This window comes from Aquarana catesbeiana, linkage group LG02 (genome assembly GCF_042186555.1).
Source record: "Aquarana catesbeiana isolate 2022-GZ linkage group LG02, ASM4218655v1, whole genome shotgun sequence".
NCBI lineage: Eukaryota > Metazoa > Chordata > Amphibia > Anura > Ranidae > Aquarana > Aquarana catesbeiana.
In genome coordinates, this window is record NC_133325.1 from 518,195,856 (window position 1) to 518,214,344 (window position 18,489).

General features: G+C 43.3%; 1 protein-coding gene across 3 annotated transcripts in view; it reads left to right on the top strand.

The window, feature by feature from the left end:
* The window catches only part of ELK4 (ETS transcription factor ELK4), a 119,024-nt gene extending 100,849 nt beyond the window's left edge, over nt 1-18,175 (top strand). For all 3 annotated transcript variants that reach the window (XM_073615795.1, XM_073615796.1, XM_073615794.1), the window contains 2 exons: nt 15,700-15,816; nt 17,154-18,175. In XM_073615795.1, coding sequence (XP_073471896.1) covers nt 15,700-15,816; nt 17,154-17,252 — 216 coding nt within the window. In that variant the 3' untranslated portion in view covers nt 17,253-18,175. The remainder of the gene's footprint in view (nt 1-15,699; nt 15,817-17,153) is intronic.
* Nucleotides 18,176-18,489: the final 314 nt, after the last annotated feature.

The window sequence follows — 18,489 nt, forward strand, 5'->3', positions numbered from 1 at the left end:
GACTTAATTGGTAAAGTTTGGAACTGCTGCCTCCCAACAGGCAGTCACCCTAAAATGGGGACGGCTGAGATATATTAGAAATGATAGAAGGGTTTGGCGCTGTTCCTATTTAGTTTCCTACCTCCATATAGGTTACTAGATTAAAATAAATTCTTAGATGCACCGTGCATATATCAAATATTAAATACAAATTAACAATATGAATTCCCAAGTATACCGTGCATGTGTCAATTAAATATTTTGTTGCAATATTGTGCAATCATAGGTGATACATAGACATAACTTAAATGCTTACATATGTAATATTGCTAGGGAGGGAAGAAAGGGGGGGGGGAAGGAGGAAAGGGGGGGGGGGAGGGAGGAGGGAGTGAGATAGGGAGGTGGGGAGGGGTGTAGGAAATCTGTTCCTAAGGAAAATTACAATAACAAGATAAAGTGCAAATGTGCTGGTGCAATCCAAAAGGCAACAGTGACAAAATAAAAGTGCAAACGTGCTTCAAAATTCTTTAGTAAGTCTCTTGTGTCATATTCTTGTGCTGTGGTGATAATCCTTCACTTATAATATCTCTTTGCTCTGAAAGTGCAGCCACTCACCAGATCACTTCACCCCTGCGGGGGTAGTAGGCAGTTACAGTTTTATCGCCACTGTACAGCGATCGCTGGCGGGCTCAGGATCGTGGTATATCATATATAAAAAGAGAGGGAGTGCCCATAGCGTAAAATTGCTTTAAAAAAGTTTTATTACACAAAATGAAAGGGTACTCACACTTTTGCAGTAAAAATCAAGCGAAATGGTAAAAACGTCAAAACCGTCATTAATATCCTTCAGCGCTGGTACAGGAGGTGATGTTTGGGAAGCACAGATTAGGCCACGCCCTACGCGTTTCGTCGTTAGGACGTCTACGGGAGCTCCCGTAGACGTCCTAACGACGAAACGCGTAGGGCGTGGCCTAATCTGTGCTTCCCAAACATCACCTCCTGTACCAGCGCTGAAGGATATTAATGACGGTTTTGACGTTTTTACCATTTCGCTTGATTTTTACTGCAAAAGTGTGAGTACCCTTTCATTTTGTGTAATAAAACTTTTTTAAAGCAATTTTACGCTATGGGCACTCCCTCTCTTTTTATATATGATATACCACGATCCTGAGCCCGCCAGCGATCGCTGTACAGTGGCGATAAAACTGTAACTGCCTACTACCCCCGCAGGGGTGAAGTGATCTGGTGAGTGGCTACACTTTCAGAGCAAAGAGATATTATAAGTGAAGGATTATCACCACAGCACAAGAATATGACACAAGAGACTTACTAAAGAATTTTGAAGCACGTTTGCACTTTTATTTTGTCACTGTTGCCTTTTGGATTGCACCAGCACATTTGCACTTTATCTTGTTATTGTAGTTTTCCTTAGGAACAGATTTCCTACACCCCTCCCCACCTCCCTATCTCACTCCCTTCTCCCTCCCCCCCCCCCCCCCCCTTTCCTCCTCCCCCCCCCCCCCCTCTTTCTTCCCTCCCTAGCAATATTACATATGTAAGCATTTAAGTTATGTCTATGTATCACCTATGATTGCACAATATTGCAACAGAATATTTAATTGACACATGCACGGTATACTTGGGAATTCATATTGTTAATTTGTATTTAATATTTGATATATGCACGGTGCATCTAAGAATTTATTTTAATCTAGTAACCTATATGGAGGTAGGAAACTAAATAGGAACAGCGCCAAACCCTTCTATCATTTCTAACCAATCAGTAGACTGTTCGTAAAAGTTAGGAACAATCGTCTGGCAATTACTTGACTGAGTTCCATAAGGACCCTCGGGTGCAAGCCATCTGGTCCTGGTGATTTATTAATGTTAAGTTTTCCAAGCCTATTTCTAATTCTGTCCTCTGTTAGCCATGAGGGTGCTTCCTGTGACGTGTCATTTAGGATAAACATTGCAGTTTTGGTTACTGAAGCCCCCCTGATTCCCTTGTGAAGACCGAGAAGAATACATTCAAAACCATCGCCATCTTACCAACATTTGTAACCAGATTCCCTTCCTCATTCCTTATGGGACCAATATAATTTGACCTCCCTTTCTTACTATTTATGTACTTAACCACTTACGGACCCCGCCGCAGTTTTACATCGGCTGTTTGAAGGTGGATATCATTGTTATGGCAGCAGCTAGCTGCCATAACCCCCGGTATCCTCTTCTTCAATGGGTGGTCCGCTACAAGATAAAAGTGGTCTCTGCGGGGGATTCGATGCAAGATTACTTTTTTTTTTTTAATAATTGACAATTTTTATTAAATTTCACTGTGAACGATACAATTGTTTAAAACAACATTGTGAGAGAAAAAAGTAATGAAAAGGCAGTAATCGTAACAAACAGCTCCGGAAAGGGCATAGTGGTCTAGATATAACTGGATTAACATAAAGTCCACAGGAGCAATTAATTAAAGTACCGTTCTATAAAACGAGAAGACCGAGCACTGGGGCGATCACAATACTAGCCCTTCTGTCAACCAGACCAACAGCAGATATCGTAAATTAGAATAGCTTGGCCCGTTTTCCAGAGGGGGGAAAAGAAAGGGAAAAGTGGGAAGGGGGGGAGAGGTGTAGGAGAGTCCCAATCATTAGGGCGCGTCTCTCCTGGGCTCCGGGTGTTGGCAGGGTGGAGGGGGTCACATGGAATCATGAAGGGGTCCATTTGCCGGTGCCACAGCTCCAATGTTGCTGTATGTCTGTCTACTCGATTTGTTAGTCTAGCCGTCATGGACTCCATAACCTCTACATCCTTAATTCTGGTGTAAAGATCAGATAATGATGGGGGCTTTCGTTGTTTCCAGTGGAGGGATACTAAACATCTGGCTGCTGTTAATATTTGTGTGGCCAGCTTTTTGGCTAGTCCGGAGAGTGTGGGGGGAGGGAGGCCCAGTAAAAAGAACTTAGGGGAGAGAGGGATATCTACTTCAAATAGCCGGCGGAGGAGCTCCCAGACCATGCGCCAGTAGGGCTGGAGAGATGGACAACTCCAGTAGATGTGGTATAGCATGCCCTGGTCTTGGAGACACCTCCAGCAGCGACCCGAGGCCGATGGGTATATAGCATGCAGGCGTAACGGAGTTAGATACCAGCAAAAGAGCACCTTATATGTGTTCTCTTTGTAAAGTGTGTATATAGAGCTCTTGGCTGCTCATCTCCATATAGTGGCCCATTGTTTGCGGGTTAGTTCCTCTCCGAGGTATTCCTCCCATCTACGCATGTATCTACGTTTCCCCCTAGTGACCATATCATATGAGTTTAGAAGTTTATATATGTCTGAGGTCAGCCCTTTGTGTGGGGCCCGAAAGGACTAAACATTCAAATGGGGTTGGCTTAGAGAATTGGAGGGTTGGGATGATGGTGAGTGCATAGTGCCGTATCTGGAGGTAGCCAAAGAAGGCACTACAGGGAAGCTTGTGTTTAGCTCTGAGTTTGTCGAAGGGTAGCAAGATCCTAGACACTGGATCCACCAGGTGTCCACAGTGAAAAAGTTTCCTCTGCAGCCATGGGGAGATCATCTGGGAAGTCAAGCTGTCGGGTAGTTTAGGGTTGTAAAGGAAGGCTGTTACCAGAGAGGCCTCGGACTGCAGGGGGGTGCTGCGGTTTAGCTGCCTCCAGTGCGTAGGAACTGCATGGTATGTAGTAGGGTGGTGAAGGGGACATCGGTGTTGGTGTTCCACAGTAGATTGTTCGGATGGATGGGAGCCAGACAAATTTTATATATTTGGGTCCAGCGGTTATAGGCCGGAAGGGTGACCCAGGAAGCTATAGCTCTCAGTTGTGCGGCATAGTAATAGCGTTGGAGTTGTGGAAAGGCCAAACCCCCATCATTTCTGGAGGCAAACATTATGGAGCGGGCTAGTCGATGCTGTTTGTAGTTCCATGTAAAATTTAGGAGGTCATTCTGGAGTTTCGTGAGCTGGGCCGACGGGATGGGCACTGGGAGAGTCATAAAGTAGTACAAAAGTTTAGGTAGTATGTTCATCATAACCGAGGCGAGGCTTCCAAACCAAGACTTTGGGTAATGTCTCCATAGGGTCAAGAGGTATCGGATTGACACAAATAGAGGTCCAAAGTTTGCATCGTATAGGGATTCATATCGAGGAGTAAGGTGTACCCCCAAATATTTAATGGCATGGGATTTCCACGCATATGAAAAGTTTTCCGACAGGCGGTGTACTTCAGAGGGAGGGAGGTTGAACAGGAGAGCTTCGGCTTTTGCTGGGTTAACCTTGTAACCCGACAGGGATCCATATTCCTCCATAAGTTTATGGAGGTTAGGAAGAGTAATATGCAGTCCTGTTAGCGTCAGGAGGACCTCATCCGCAAACGATGAAATTTTAAATTTGCGGCCCCTAACCATTACGCCGCTGATGTTGGGGTCCCGTCGGATCTGGGCCACCAGGTGTTCGATGCACAGGGCGAAGAGCAGCGGGGAGAGCGGGCATCCTTGCCTAGTTCCGTTTGAAATAGGAAAGGAAGTGGATGCCGAAAAAGGGTTTTGATGGAGGCGGATGGAGTTGCGTACCGGTGCATAATTGCCCTGAGAAACGGCCCCCGAAAGCCCAGATGTTCAAGGGTGGAAAACATAAAAGGCCAGCTAAGCTTATCGGAGGCTTTCTCAGCGTCTAAGCTGAGCAGCAGCGCTTCGTTTTTTGTCTGTTAATGATATCTATTAAATTGATGGCTCTTCTGGCGTTGTCCCCTGCTTGACATCCTAGGACAAAGCCCACCTGGTCCCTATAATTCCCGCACAGTGTGTGATCTTTATCGGGTTTGGGTATGAGCGTGAGATGTGATGCCTGCATACCTCTTGGGATTTCTTTTTTTCCCTATGAATCCGTTAAATAAACGAACCATATGTGGGAGCAGAATGGGTAGAAAAGATTTTGTAATATTCATACGGGAGACCGTCGGGTCCCGGGGCCTTATTATTTGGAAGGTGTTTCAAAGTATCGGAAATTTCCTCATCGGTGATTGGAGAATTAAGGGAGTGTAAGGCCTCTACTGGTAAAGTGGCCACCCCGCTGGTTGCAAGGTAGGCTCGTACGCTGTCCTTGAAAATTTCTTGGGTCGGTAAGTTCGGTATAGAGGGGTTGTTGTAGAGGTCCGAGTAGTAGTCTCGGAGTAATTGGGTAATGCGGTCAGGTGGGAACTAGTTGGGTCCCGTAGGGCCTGGGGAGCCGATGTATGAGTGTTTTCCCAGAGTTTACGCGCTAGTAAGGTGTGGGCTTTGTTGCCTTTATCATAGTATAACTGACGCAGCCTCTGAAGGGCTTTTTCTACCTTGCCTATGAAGAACTGCCTGTAGGCGTATAATTTCTCTCAGAAGATGAATTAAGGACGAGGTCGGGAGTCTGAATTCTAAGTCCCATAATCGCTGTGCTGTCTGTTGTCTCAGTAGCCTTGTACTTTTCTTCCAGGCCGTGTAGATCGCTATGCATTGTCCCCGTATGACCGTTTTGTGTGCTTTCCCAGAGGGTTCCCACAGAGATCCTTGGGGTATTGTTTTCTACAAAGTACAGAAGGTGTTCTCCAATTCCGACCTATGGGCGAGATCCTTCAGGAGGAAGTCATTCAGCCGCCAGTGGCAGTGTTTGACCTTAGAAGGGTTCAGTTTAAGTTTCAAGAGGATTGGCACATGGTCTGACCATGATATAGGCAGGATATCCACGCCAGCGATTGCTCGCAGGGAGGGGGCATTAACAAAAAAGTAGTCTAGTCGCACGTGTGTGCGAAATGGATGGGAGTAATGGGAGTATTGACGTTCCGTCTGGTGTTCTATGCGCCATGCATCAAACAGCAAATTTGCGAGTGACATGACAGAATTGTTGGGATTGTCTAGAGAGGCGTGGAGAGGAAATTATTTTGGTGAGGGATGTTCTGTCTAGAGTGGGGGAGAACGGAAGGTTGAAATCACCTCCCACGACTAAGGAGGAATGTTTGGTTCTGAAAAGACGGTTGTACACATAGTCACAAGGGGCATCTGGTTCACATTTGGTGCATAAATGTTGCAGAAAGTTATGTCAGAGTGTTGCCATTTGCCACTGAGGATCAGAAATCGGTCATGGGGATCGGAGTAGGAGGAAGTGGGAGTGAATGAAGATCCCTTTTTAATCAGGATGGCCACCCCTGCTTTCTTTTTAGTGCTGGAGGCTAGGTACCCCGTGGGGAATAGTCATGACGCAAACGCCAGAGTGCCTGTTTTGTTAAAGTGTGTTTCTTGTATAAATATGACCTCCGCTTCAGAGTCCCTGAAGCTCCTCAGTGCTAATTGCCGTCTGAAATTTGAGTTAAGACCATTGACATTATGTGAATAAACCTGTACCATGGTGTGATTGGTATGTGAGCGGGAGATGGTGAAAAGGTGTATGTTGAGGTGTGGTATACTTATCCACCCTAGAAATCCAGGGAGACGAGAGCAGAGATGGTGTCCCCCACATGTGGGATGATACAGGAGCCCAGGAGAGAAGAAAGAGGAGACAGAAAAACATGTAAACAAAATAAATAAACCAAGATCACAATTCTCAACACAAGGATTAAAGGTCTATCATTAGACCAAGAGTTCCATGTTACCCCCATCGTCCTACAGGGGCGAGGGGGGTAAGTAATGATTAGAAAGAAACTTTTGAATCGCTAAACAAGTGAAGGGGGTAGTGTTGGAAACCGAAGTCCAATCAATACCCATGATCTAGGACCTGCTGAAAAACAAAGCGGTTAAATCATAAACAAAAGCTGGGGGACAATACTAGTCATTTTAAGGAATAGTTTGAACCTGTGGCAGAAACAAGCAGGCTATGAGCCACAATCGTAGGGTCGTCCACATCAGGACCGGATGTCAGGAAGGCTAAGACCCCGACTAGGCGGCCCAAACTCAAGAGGATAGAGTGTCCAGGAAGGAAAGCTGTCGTCTCCCGTTGAGGGGGATCGACCATATAGGGAGGGAAACAAAATGAATGCAGTCATCGCAAATACGAACTCCAGCTTTGGCAAACTGTGCATAGATAAAGTGTCCCTCAAGGATTGGGCCCGTCATCTGTGAAAAAAAAAATGTATCAAAAAGGGTGAAAAATGGCCCTGGTAGTGTTCAGGTAGGCCAATGTTTGTTTAGGGCTCATACGGGGGATGTTTGGGGGCTGTCTTCTCCGTTTCGCAGGCACCTTTTGCCAGCCGGTCGATGGAAGGGGGGGTATCCCAACCTGGAAGGTCTGGGATGGGGACGTTAAGAGTCTCACAGAAAAAACAAATGTCCTCAAGTACTCGAAGCCATCTTCCCAGCGTGTGCAGCTGTCAGGCTAAAAAAAAATCCCCAGCGGTAGGTGATGGTGTTGTCTTGCAAAGAGTGAAGGAGCGGTTGGAGCAGCCTACTCTTCTGTAGAGTAATCCAGGATAGCTCAAGGAAGAGTTGGATCTGAGTGCCGTCCACAAGGATAGGTTTATTCACCCGGGCTTTACGCATGATGTCCTGCTTTAACGCGAACGAGTGCACTCTACAAATTATGTCTCTAGGTTTGGACGCTTGATCTTTAGGCTTCAAGGCTCTGTGGGCTCTGTCCATTTCAGTGTGCGTGGAGATAGGGACTCCCAGCAAGTTGTTAAAGATTTTTTGGAGAATCGATCGTAAGTCCTCTAGACCGGAAGACTCCGGGAGCCCCCGGATCCTGATATTGTTGCGGTGATTGTCCAAATCTTCCAGGTGGCGGTATCGGTCGTCTGTCTGGTGGGATTGGATTCGGTGGACTGAGAGTTTAGTGGCTTGCAGGTCTTCATCTAGGTCTTCAACCTGTGTGGGCCAGTTGCCGAAAGTCAGGGTCTTGATTTCACTACGACAGGCTTCTTTGACCTCAGATATCAGCAGCTTAAAGTCAGCCTTTGTGGACATTGAATGTAATTGTTCCCGACAGGAGATCAGTTCATCTGCTGTGAGGATGGAGGGTATCCTGGGCAGGGGTTGGTGATGTGCCAGAGGCTACGAGGGGGGGGGGCCCACAGTTCAGACCACTCTCTCTGGTCATCCACCTGTAATGGCGGTGGGGGCCAGATGAGAGGAGTGGGGAAGGCAGGATCTCTGTGTGAGCCCCAGTTAAACCAGTGGTGCTGGGTTCACGGGAGCAGAGGGGTCTCTGTGGATTTGGTGCGCCTGGGGCAGAAGATGGGGTCAGGGTGGCTTGAGAGGCAGGCCGCAGCCGCGGCAGGGATCGTTAGCGGCCCATTTGGGAGACAGGGAAAGTCCCCCAGTGCTGGAAGACCGGTGGGGTTCCCCGCAGGTAGAGTCTGGTTCAGGACCGGGCCATTGGAGGGAGAGGGGATCAGGGAGGGACTCACCCGTGGAGCCGTTGGTAAAGTCCCGGCCTGTAGGCCGCAAGATGGTGGCAGCATCTCTCCATGATGTGGAGGAGGGCCGTGCAGCGCCGCCAGGGCTGAGATCTGAGTAGCGGGTCTGCTGCAGGTGGACATTCCGTTTAGTGAGACGTCCATGGGAGCCTCTGCAGCCGCCTGGTGCACTCCCTGAGCCTCCGAGTGAAGGAGAGGAGGTAGCTGTGTGGCGTGCTGCTGGTTCTGGATCCAGGGACCCCGTGAGTTCGAGCGTCCGGAGGTACCCCCTTGTTTCAGTGTTTTGCTGGCCTTGCTTCTGCCCATCAGAGTGGAGCTATGTTCCCGTTAAGAGCAGTTCTAGAGCAGGTCCGTGAGGAGCAGGGAGATTACACATCCATCTTGGTCCCGCAAGATCACTTTTATCGGCGGCTGGAGAGGCCCCCCTCCCGCCGCGATCCAGTGCCCTCCACCGCAGAGGCGATCGCGTCTTGTCTCCTGCTTGGTATGGAGATGAGTGAGGGGAAGAAGGGCCCCCACCCGTCTCCATACAATTGCTGGGCGGAAGCGATGTCAAAACGTCACTTCCACCCACAGGTCTTAAAGGACCTTTTTTTTTTTTTTTTTTTTTTTTAATTAGTTTTTTAAATGACAATTTTTTTTTTTTTTTAATTGCATTTTAGTGTAAATATGAGATCTGAGGTCTTTTTGACCCCAGATCTCATATTTAAGAGGTCCTGTCATGCTTTTTTCTATTACAAGGGATGTTTACATTCCTTGTAATAGGAATAAAAGTAATAATTTTTTTTAAAAAAAAAACAGTGTAAAAATAAAAGGTAAAATAAATGAGAAACAAAAAAAAAATTTTTAAACGCGCCCTGTCCCGACGAGCTTGCATGCGAAAACAGTGTTTAAACCACACATGTGAGGTATCGCCGCGATCGGTAGAGCGAATGCAATAATTCTAGCCCTAGAGCCCTAGACCTCCTCTGTAACTCAAAACATGCAACCTGTAGATTTTTTTTAAACATCGCCTATGTAGATTTTTAAGGGTAAAGGTTTGTCGCCATTCCACGAGCAGGCGCAATTTTGAAGCGTGACATGTTGGGTATCAATTTCCTCGGCATAACATTATCTTTCATAATATAAAAAAAAAATGGGCTAACTTTACTGTTGTCTTATTTTTTAATTCAAAAAAGTGTATTTTTTCCAAAAAAAAAGTGCGCTTTAAGACCGCTGCGCAAATACGGTGTGACAGAAAGTATTGCAGCGACCGCTATTTTATTCTCTAGAGCATTAGAAAAAAAATGTATAATGTTTGGAGGTTCTAAGTAATTTTCTAGCAAAAAAAAAAACTGTTATTAACTTAAACAACAAATCTCAGAAAGAGGCTCGGTCCTTTAAGTGGTTAAAGAATTTCTTGATTTTTCTTACTCTCCTCCGCTATGTGCCTTTCGTGTTCTATCTTAGCCGCCCTGATTGCACCAATACATTTCTTGTTGCATTCTTTGTAAAGTTGGAATGCTGATGATGATCCCTCAGCCTTGTATTTTTTGAAGGCCTTATCCTTTGCTTTATTATGCATTTTTACATTGGAGTTAAAGTGGAGTTCCACCCACTTTTACAACTCTTCAGCATCCCTCACTAAACTGTGCACTGTAAACGAATTGGATATTTTTTTTTTTTCTCAGCACTTACTGTATATCTGCTGTATTAATTTTTCACTTCCTCCTCCTTGCCCGTGGCCCATCGCATCATTCCCTGTTTGCGATGCCTTCTGGGAAGGGGCGGCAACTTCCTCTGACACTGCCGTTGCTATGGAAACCTGACCTGAAACCTATTACACTGCTTGTGCTGCACTGAGAACGTGCGAGATCTGCAAGGATGAGTTCCAGGAAGAAATATAGTCTGGCTTCAGATGCCCAGGCTTAAGATGGCCACGGCCTGCTGTAAGTTTATAAAATAACAAACTACTGCTATAAACTAACAAAACAGACCTTAGTTTACAGACTAACTTTACTAGAATACATTAAGCTTGTGTATTATAGGGGTATTTTTATTTAAAAAGTATAATTTCGGCCGGAACACCACTTTAAGCCACCCAGGACTTTTAGCTCTTTTAAATTTATTTCTCATTGGGATGTACTGGCTAATGCCCTTATTTAATATGTTCTTAAAGCATAACCATTTCTCCTCCGTTTTTTTTTTTTTTTTGTTCCTAAGAATTTATCCCAATTTGTATTTTTTTAGCAAGGCTCGTAGTTTAGGAAAGTTGGCTCTTTTGAAATTCAGTGTCTTTGTATTCCCCTTATGTTTCCTATAGGTGTGATTTATAATGAAACGAATTGACCTGTGATCGTCTAAATTGCCCCGTATTTCTGCATCCCTGATCAAGTCTGTATTGGTAATCAGTAGGTCTATTAACGCTTTGTTTCTAGTTGGTGCATTTTACCATCTGACTCATGAAATTGACCTGCAAGACATTTTGGAACTGGCGAGCCTTAGATGAATGCGCGGTTCCTTCCACCCAGTCTGTCTGGACAATTAAAATCCCCCATTATGATGGCACTTCCCATCCTTGCCGCTAATCCAAATTGTGATAGGAGGACCGCCGCCTCGCTCTGGTTAGGGGGCCTATAGCATACTCCCAGTATTACTTTCCCCTTAGTTTCATCCCTTTGCAGCTCTACCCATAAGGATTCTACCTCCTCCCTTGCTCCCTTCGTGATGTCATCTCTCACGTTCACTTGCAAGTCTCTGAAATTCCTACAAAATCTAAATCCTCCTTGAATAACAGTAGCTCTAGTTCTCTCATCTTGTCCTCCAGACTCCTGGCATTGGTGAACATGCCACGTAGTTTAGACCTGTCGCATACTGTCTCCTTATTGGGTGTTCTGAGGTTGCAAATAGGACTTGTTACTATACTTACCTTGGGTTTAGGTTCTTTAGTCAACCTACCACTAATGCCCCCAATACTCCCCTCTAGAATATGTTCCGTGCTAACTAGATCCACCTCTGGACCCCCCCTCCGTCGCCTAGTTTACATGTGTCCACCTTATCTGGTGCGTGCCAACCTTACTTCTTCTGACTGCACTTAACGATCATGCACTTTTTAAGGTTTATTAATGCATTTATTCACTATTGTTTTTATCACACCATTATGGCTCACCCAATCAAGATGGACTAGCATGTTATGTTATACTACATTTTTCAGTTTTACCTTTTTTTCAATTTTTTTTTTTTGAAAAATTTACAATTTTTATTAATTTTTCCAGAAGAAAACACAAATAATAACATAGAGTTTACCTTTTTTCAATTTTGTTGTTTCATATATCAATATTTATACAATTTTTTTTTTTTTTCACTGTAATTTTGAACGCTACACTATTGTTTTCTATTTGTGTTTCACTTTGTTTCTAGTGGAGTGTTGGCTTCTCATCCATTTTCACATTTATCCATGTGTTGATCAATGCGTGCCAGAATATATACATTTTTTTTTTAACAAAACAGTATACACCAATGCATTGCGCTGATGTGTACTGCTGTGTACTGAAAGAAAAATACAACAGTCCCTACTTTTATTTTTTTCAGAGCAACTAAATGCATGTGCACTGTAACTTGCATAAACACAAGGGGCAAAACAGTCAGTTTAAGTGTTTCTCTCTTAAAAATAAAGCTTTGCAAAGTTTAAAAAAAAAAAAAAAAAAAATATTTCAGCACAACGCACCCCAATCTGTCATTGAATGCTGGGTTTATGCGTTAAGTTAAAGTTGGACGTTAGGGTTAGCTTTCACAATTTTGAGATATGGATCATACAGGGAGTGCATTGCTTTGTCAGTCCAGTGACTCATGGACATGAAATTGTTATTATTATACAGGATTTATATATAACGCTAGCAGTTTGCGCAGCACTTTACAAAATAAAGGCAGACATTATAGTTACAATACAATTTGGTACAAGAGGAATCGGAGAGCCCTGCTCGTTAGAGCTTACAATCTAAGGCCCCTTTCACACGAGGCGGACTCCGTTTCTACGGAGCCCGCCTCGGTCCGCCGGCTCAGCGGGAGATCTGTCCGTTGATCTCCGCTGAGCCGGCGGATGACAGGTCCCTCTCTGCTCGCTGCCGCCTATGGAGGGATCGGACGAAAATGGACAGCGTGTCCGTTTTCGTCAGATCTCACCCGATCCGATCCGCCAGCGACGGACCTGGACATAGAGCCATCTGTCTGCTTTTAGCGGATCTGACGGGGTCGGATGTCAGCGGACATGTCTCCGCTGACATCCGACGCTCCATAGGCTAACATGGATTGCCCGCTCAGGTCCGCCGTCAAAACTGACAGGCGGACCTGAACGGTCCGATCGTGTGAAAGGGGCCTAAGAGGGAGGGTCAAAGTGATACAAAAAGGTAAAAACTGTAGGGGATGAGCTGATGGAGAAAGTAAAAAGCACAGTGTATTAGTTAAAAGCAGGATAGGCTTCTTTAACCACTTGCCTACTGTGCACTTTTACCCTCTTCCTGACCAGGCCAATTTTCAGCTTTCAGCGCTGTCGCGCTTTGAATGACAATTGTGCAGTCATGCAGCACTGTACCCAAACAAAGTTTGTAAAAAAATTTTTTTCCACACAAATAGAGCTTTCTTTTGGTTGTATTTAATCACCTCTGGGTTTTTCATTTTTTGCTAAATAAACGAATAAAGACCAAAAATTTTGGAAACGGCTAATTTTTTTATGTCACGCAGTATTTGTGCAGCAGTTTTTCGAGCGCAATTTTACATATTAAAGCATAAATACATTTTAATGAATTTCAGTGCACACAGAGACAATAATGCACACATTTTTGGTAGAATATTAGATATGGTGTTGCATTGGGTAAATAGATACCAAATATGTCACGCTTTAAAATTGCGCACACTTCTGAAATGGTGCCAAACTTTGGTATTTAAAACTCTCCATAGGCAACGCTTTATAAGCCTTTATTGGTTACCAGCTTAGAGTTTTATAGGAAGTGGTGCTAAAATTATTAATAACATGTTTTTGTACACTATGACAGATGTTGATCATCCACTGGCGGACATTGACAGATGTTGATGTCACAATGGAACACTATTGCAGATGTTTTGTGCACTGATACAGATGTTCATGGGGACACTTGAACTGTGATCAGTGACAGCTCTCTGTGTAAAATCATCCCTAAGAGCCGGTTCACACTAGAAGCGGCACGACTTGCAGGTCGCCTCACCGAGGCGACCTGCACACGACTGCCACGGCGACTTGCAAAACGACTTCTGTATAGAAGTCTATGCAAGTCGCCCCCAAAGTAGTACAGGAACTTTTTTTCTAAGTTGGAGCGACTTGCGTCGCTCCGATTAGAACGGTTCCATTGTACAGAACGGGAGGTGACTTGTCAGGCGGCTAGGTCGCCTGACAAGTCGCCCCCCGTGTGAACCGGCTCTTACAGAGAGGGCTGTCAGCACAGGCTGCAGCATTCTCCGCTCCCCCACACTGAGCTCAGCGGGGAAAACTGTCACAGAGACACGTGTTTCTGTTTACACTGTGAAGGCTGTGATTGGACACAGCCATCACATGATCGGCAAGGCCAATCACAGCGCCCATATCCCAATCTGTGATTGGCTGTGTCGGAAGATCAAAACCCAGATATTTTAGGGATAGAGAGTGGGGGGGGGGGGGAGCCATAAGTGCACTTTATTCACAGATGACCTGACGCTGTTCATCACCTTTCCTCACACCACTCTGCCAAACCTATTGCCTCTTCTGAACCGTCTTGAGAAACTTTCAGGGCTCTTGATCAACCACGATAAATCGGAGACGCTGAATATAAATTTGCTAGCCCCGACTTTAAAGAGTATCAAGACTCCATACCCTTTTCAGTGGCAGCAGACATCCCTTTCCTATTTAGGAATCCGACTGACCCCCACTATCTTTTCTCTTTATAAGTTTAATTATAGTGAAATTTACCGTCCTACCTAGGCTACTAAATTTATTTTTAACTTTGCCTATCCAGGTCCCTGTTAATGCCACGTGACAGTTTCAATAAAAAAATCTTCCATTATATTTAAGGAACCGAAGGTCCCAGAACAGCTTGGGCCACAATGTATGCTACTAAGGATTCAGGCGGATTGGACATGTCTGATTTTAGGAAATATTATGTGACAGCGAAGCTCGCCCAATTATGCTAACTTCATAGCCAACACTATCGACCAATTCGGGTTTCAATGGAGGCCCAGGCGAGCTCTCCACTCACAATAGAGCTTGTTCTCCTGGATTCACCCGAAACATCGTACAGCCATACGCTCTCCCACTCCTTACATGTGTGGGGCACGTGCTGTAGGAGGTGGCCTCTGCGTTCTGCACATATCCCGGTAGCTCCTGTTTGGCTGGTGGATGAATAAGGGATTGGACTGTATAGGCGACTATCTCGACCACAGGGGCATATGCCCCTCCTCATATTTCATGTGAAGTCTGGAGATGCCCCTCAGAGCGCTTCCATTTGCAACAAATTTATCACTTACTTAAATCTTTGCAGAAGGAAAGCTCTGACTTAGCAGTCTGAACCGTGTTCGAAAACCGGTGCATGCGGGAAGCTGCTTTGTGAGGAGGCGTCTCCATGCTATACAGACTGTTTGTCAACTCTACTGCTTGATTATCTTACCGGGTGGAGTGGGAAAAGGGATCTGTCCATAGCCCTTGAGGTGGAGGACTGGCGTAAATGCAGTACGCATATTTATAAAGGTATCCTTAATGTTGCCTTGATTGAAGCAGGCTACAAAATCCATGCCAGATGGTATTTGGTGCTGGAGCAACTGTAAAAAATGTATGTATGCATTGTGTCAGCCTTTATAGAAAGGTGTGTGCCTTTTCAAAATCATGTCCAATCAATTTAATTTACCACAGGTGAATGACATTCAAGGTGTAGAAACATCTTAGTGACAATTAAGAGAAGCGGGAGGCACCTGAGCTACATTTGAAGTGTTGTTGCAAAGGGTCTGAATACTTATGCTATATATATATATATATATATATATATATATATAATTTAACCTAAGATAACTTATCCTCCCATTACATGTTTGGTCAGTGTTTCCATTGGAGATTTGTAAAGGTCACAATGTCAGGCTACATAGCTCTCTCAATAAAAGCCTCCTAAGTGATTTGCATACACAAGGTCAATTTATTATAATTGGAAAACAGAAATTCTGTGTTTAAGCAAATTTTCTGTCTAGTGCACCAATATATTGTATGTATGTATGTAGCCAAGCAATGTCAGCAACCACGTTTTAAAATATTGTAATTTTCTTCTTCCTCCTTTTTTTTTTTTTTATATAGACCCCCATATTGCTAACTCCAAATGCCATGCTCTCCAGCATACACTTCTGGAGCACATTAAGTCCCGTTGCTCCTCTCAGCCCAGCAAGATTACATGGTGCTAATACCTTGTTCCAGGTGAGTGAGCCATTTTTGCAGTGCCCATAATTTATTTTCTATGTTCTGCTAAAATTTGCTACAAGTCTCTTGTTTCATTACAAAATATTTACTCATTTCACAATAGTTGGCTGCTTCCTTTTGCTTCATGTCAAAACCTTACTTTATGGGGGTGCATTTATAAAAGAAAAATCTTAGAGCTGTTCATCCTGCAAAACTAAATTAGTTCTGTGCAGTTGCTGGCAAAGTTGAATGTTACGGAGCTGTTTTCTCTCTAGGTTGTGATTCGGGAAAATACCACATCATGGCCACTAGATGGAGCTTATGATCATGGGAAAGTAATACTTACTCTTACTAATACTCATTCACAGGATGAACAGCTCTGCAATTTATTTTTTTTAAACATCCTTATAGGGTAACCGGAATAATGGGGATTTCTATGTGCTTTTATATAATCTTAAAGGAAAATTCCATATAAACAAGAAAAAAAATAAAGGAAATAGAGAAACGTTTGTACTTGCAATTTACTGTCCTGTGATCCACACAAGGTATACGTAACCAAGGATGAGTAGACTCTGTGGAATGAATTGTGATAAAGCGAGATATCCACAAATAGCTGACTTGATTAATGCATTTATGAAGAAAATACTTTGACTATATGCTTCAAATTTGTAAACTGGATCACCGGTACACTGGGCGAATTGCTGGACATAGTTTAGAGCAGGGGTTAAAGGCAAGTTTTATAAACCTTGCCTTCAACCCTTGCTCTAAACTATGTCCAGATTTGATCCTCCCAGGCAAAAGAAGCACAGATCAGGTGAAAAAAAAACTTTATACTTACCTGCCCTGTGCAGTGGATTTGCACAGAACAGCCCAGAACCTCCTCTTCTCGGGTCCCTCTTTGGCACTCCTGGCCTCTCCCTCCTGTTGAGTGCCCCCACAACAAGCAGCTTGCTATGGGAGCACCCCAGGTGAGTCACAGATCCCTGTATCCATTCAGACACAAGGCCGAGACCCGCCCCTGCCCCCTCACTCTCCTGATTGGCTGGCTGACTGTTTTTGACAGCAGCCGGAGCCAATGGCACTGCTGCTGTGTCTCAGTCAATCAGGAGGGAGAGTCTCGGATGTCCGAGACAGTTGTGGACATCGCTGGACAGAGATGAAGCTTAGGTAAATATTAGGGGGGCCGAGGTGGGCTTCTGCACACAGAAGGCCTTTTTATCTTAATGCATAGAATGCATCAAGATAAAAAAACCTTCTGACTTTACAACCCCTTTAATATATGTATATATGTGAAAGTTTATAACCAACATTTTCCTATTGCATTTATCTGAATTATTTTTCTTGGTTATTTTTAGTTTCCTTCTGCCTACAATAGTCATGTTCCACTCACATTGTCAAGCTTCGACGGTCCATCTACACCAGGACCCTTTACTCCGGATTTGCAGAAGTCCTAGCATAATGCCCAGGACAAAAAAGGGAAAAATCTGCATTGCTTTATAAATTTTGATTTCATCTGTCATTTTGGAATACCTTTTTAACCTGGGAATTAGGCATGCAAATATTTTATCAATTAACCAATGTTATTGCAGATTCACAAAATTTGAATTTGCCCGGATCTATTTACCCCATTCTCCTTGCACTTGGTTTGTTATGGTGAATATAATGGAGCAATGAACAAACCCCAGGAAGAGCACTTTTTTTTTTTTTTTTTTTAATTCTTCTCTTTTTTTTTTTTTTTTTTTTTTTTTTTTTTTTTAGTATAATTCCAACTAGCAAATGCCTTAGTTTTATAAATTGCTTTTATGAAAGAGGAGGTATTGGATACATTTTTAAATAACAAAATATGACGTTTTTAAAACCATTTCCGTGTCAAAATTAAGTCGTGCATTGTACAGAAATGGCACCTTTTTTTAAAATCTTAAATACTTCTAAGTGACAATTCAGAAATTCAATGCACTTAAGTTCAATGGAACCCAAAGGGAAGAAGCAGACCTCTCAGAATGTCATGCACAGTTTAGCACTGAACAAATGGTAAAAAAAAGGTATCTTCTAAGTTTTTAGGAAATAACAGGAGTGAAATTCATTTATTCCAAAATCTACAAGTTCACAGATACAATCTACAAGTTCACAGATATAATCACCGTCAACTTGCAAGAAACTTCTCATGCATATTTGGTTAAAAATTGAAATGGAATGAACTTTATTATATGATGGATTGACATCAGAAAAAAATGTTTTTATTTTGTCAACATGAATCCTGATATGTCATAACTGCAAGAAAGTGTGCCTGTTTTTTGTAGTCTGCTGCAAGATTTTACCCTCATTGTTTTCTGCTGTAAGATCTATGCAAAATATTTGTGTGTGTGTGTGTGTGTGTGTATGTATATGTGTGTATATATATATATATATATATATATATATATATATATATATATATATATATATATATATATATATATATAATGTGTATGTATAGATACCGTGTGTATATATATATATATATATATATATATATATATATATATATATATATATATATATATATATATATATATATTTAAAAAAAAAATTTTCTTTTCTTTTTTTTCCGATTTCTTAGATTTTAAGAATCGCGTGTGTAGGCTGTTTATCTCTGCTTCAGCATGACTGTGCAATCTTTTGTTTTACAGAGACAAAGCATACTGTGTCCCT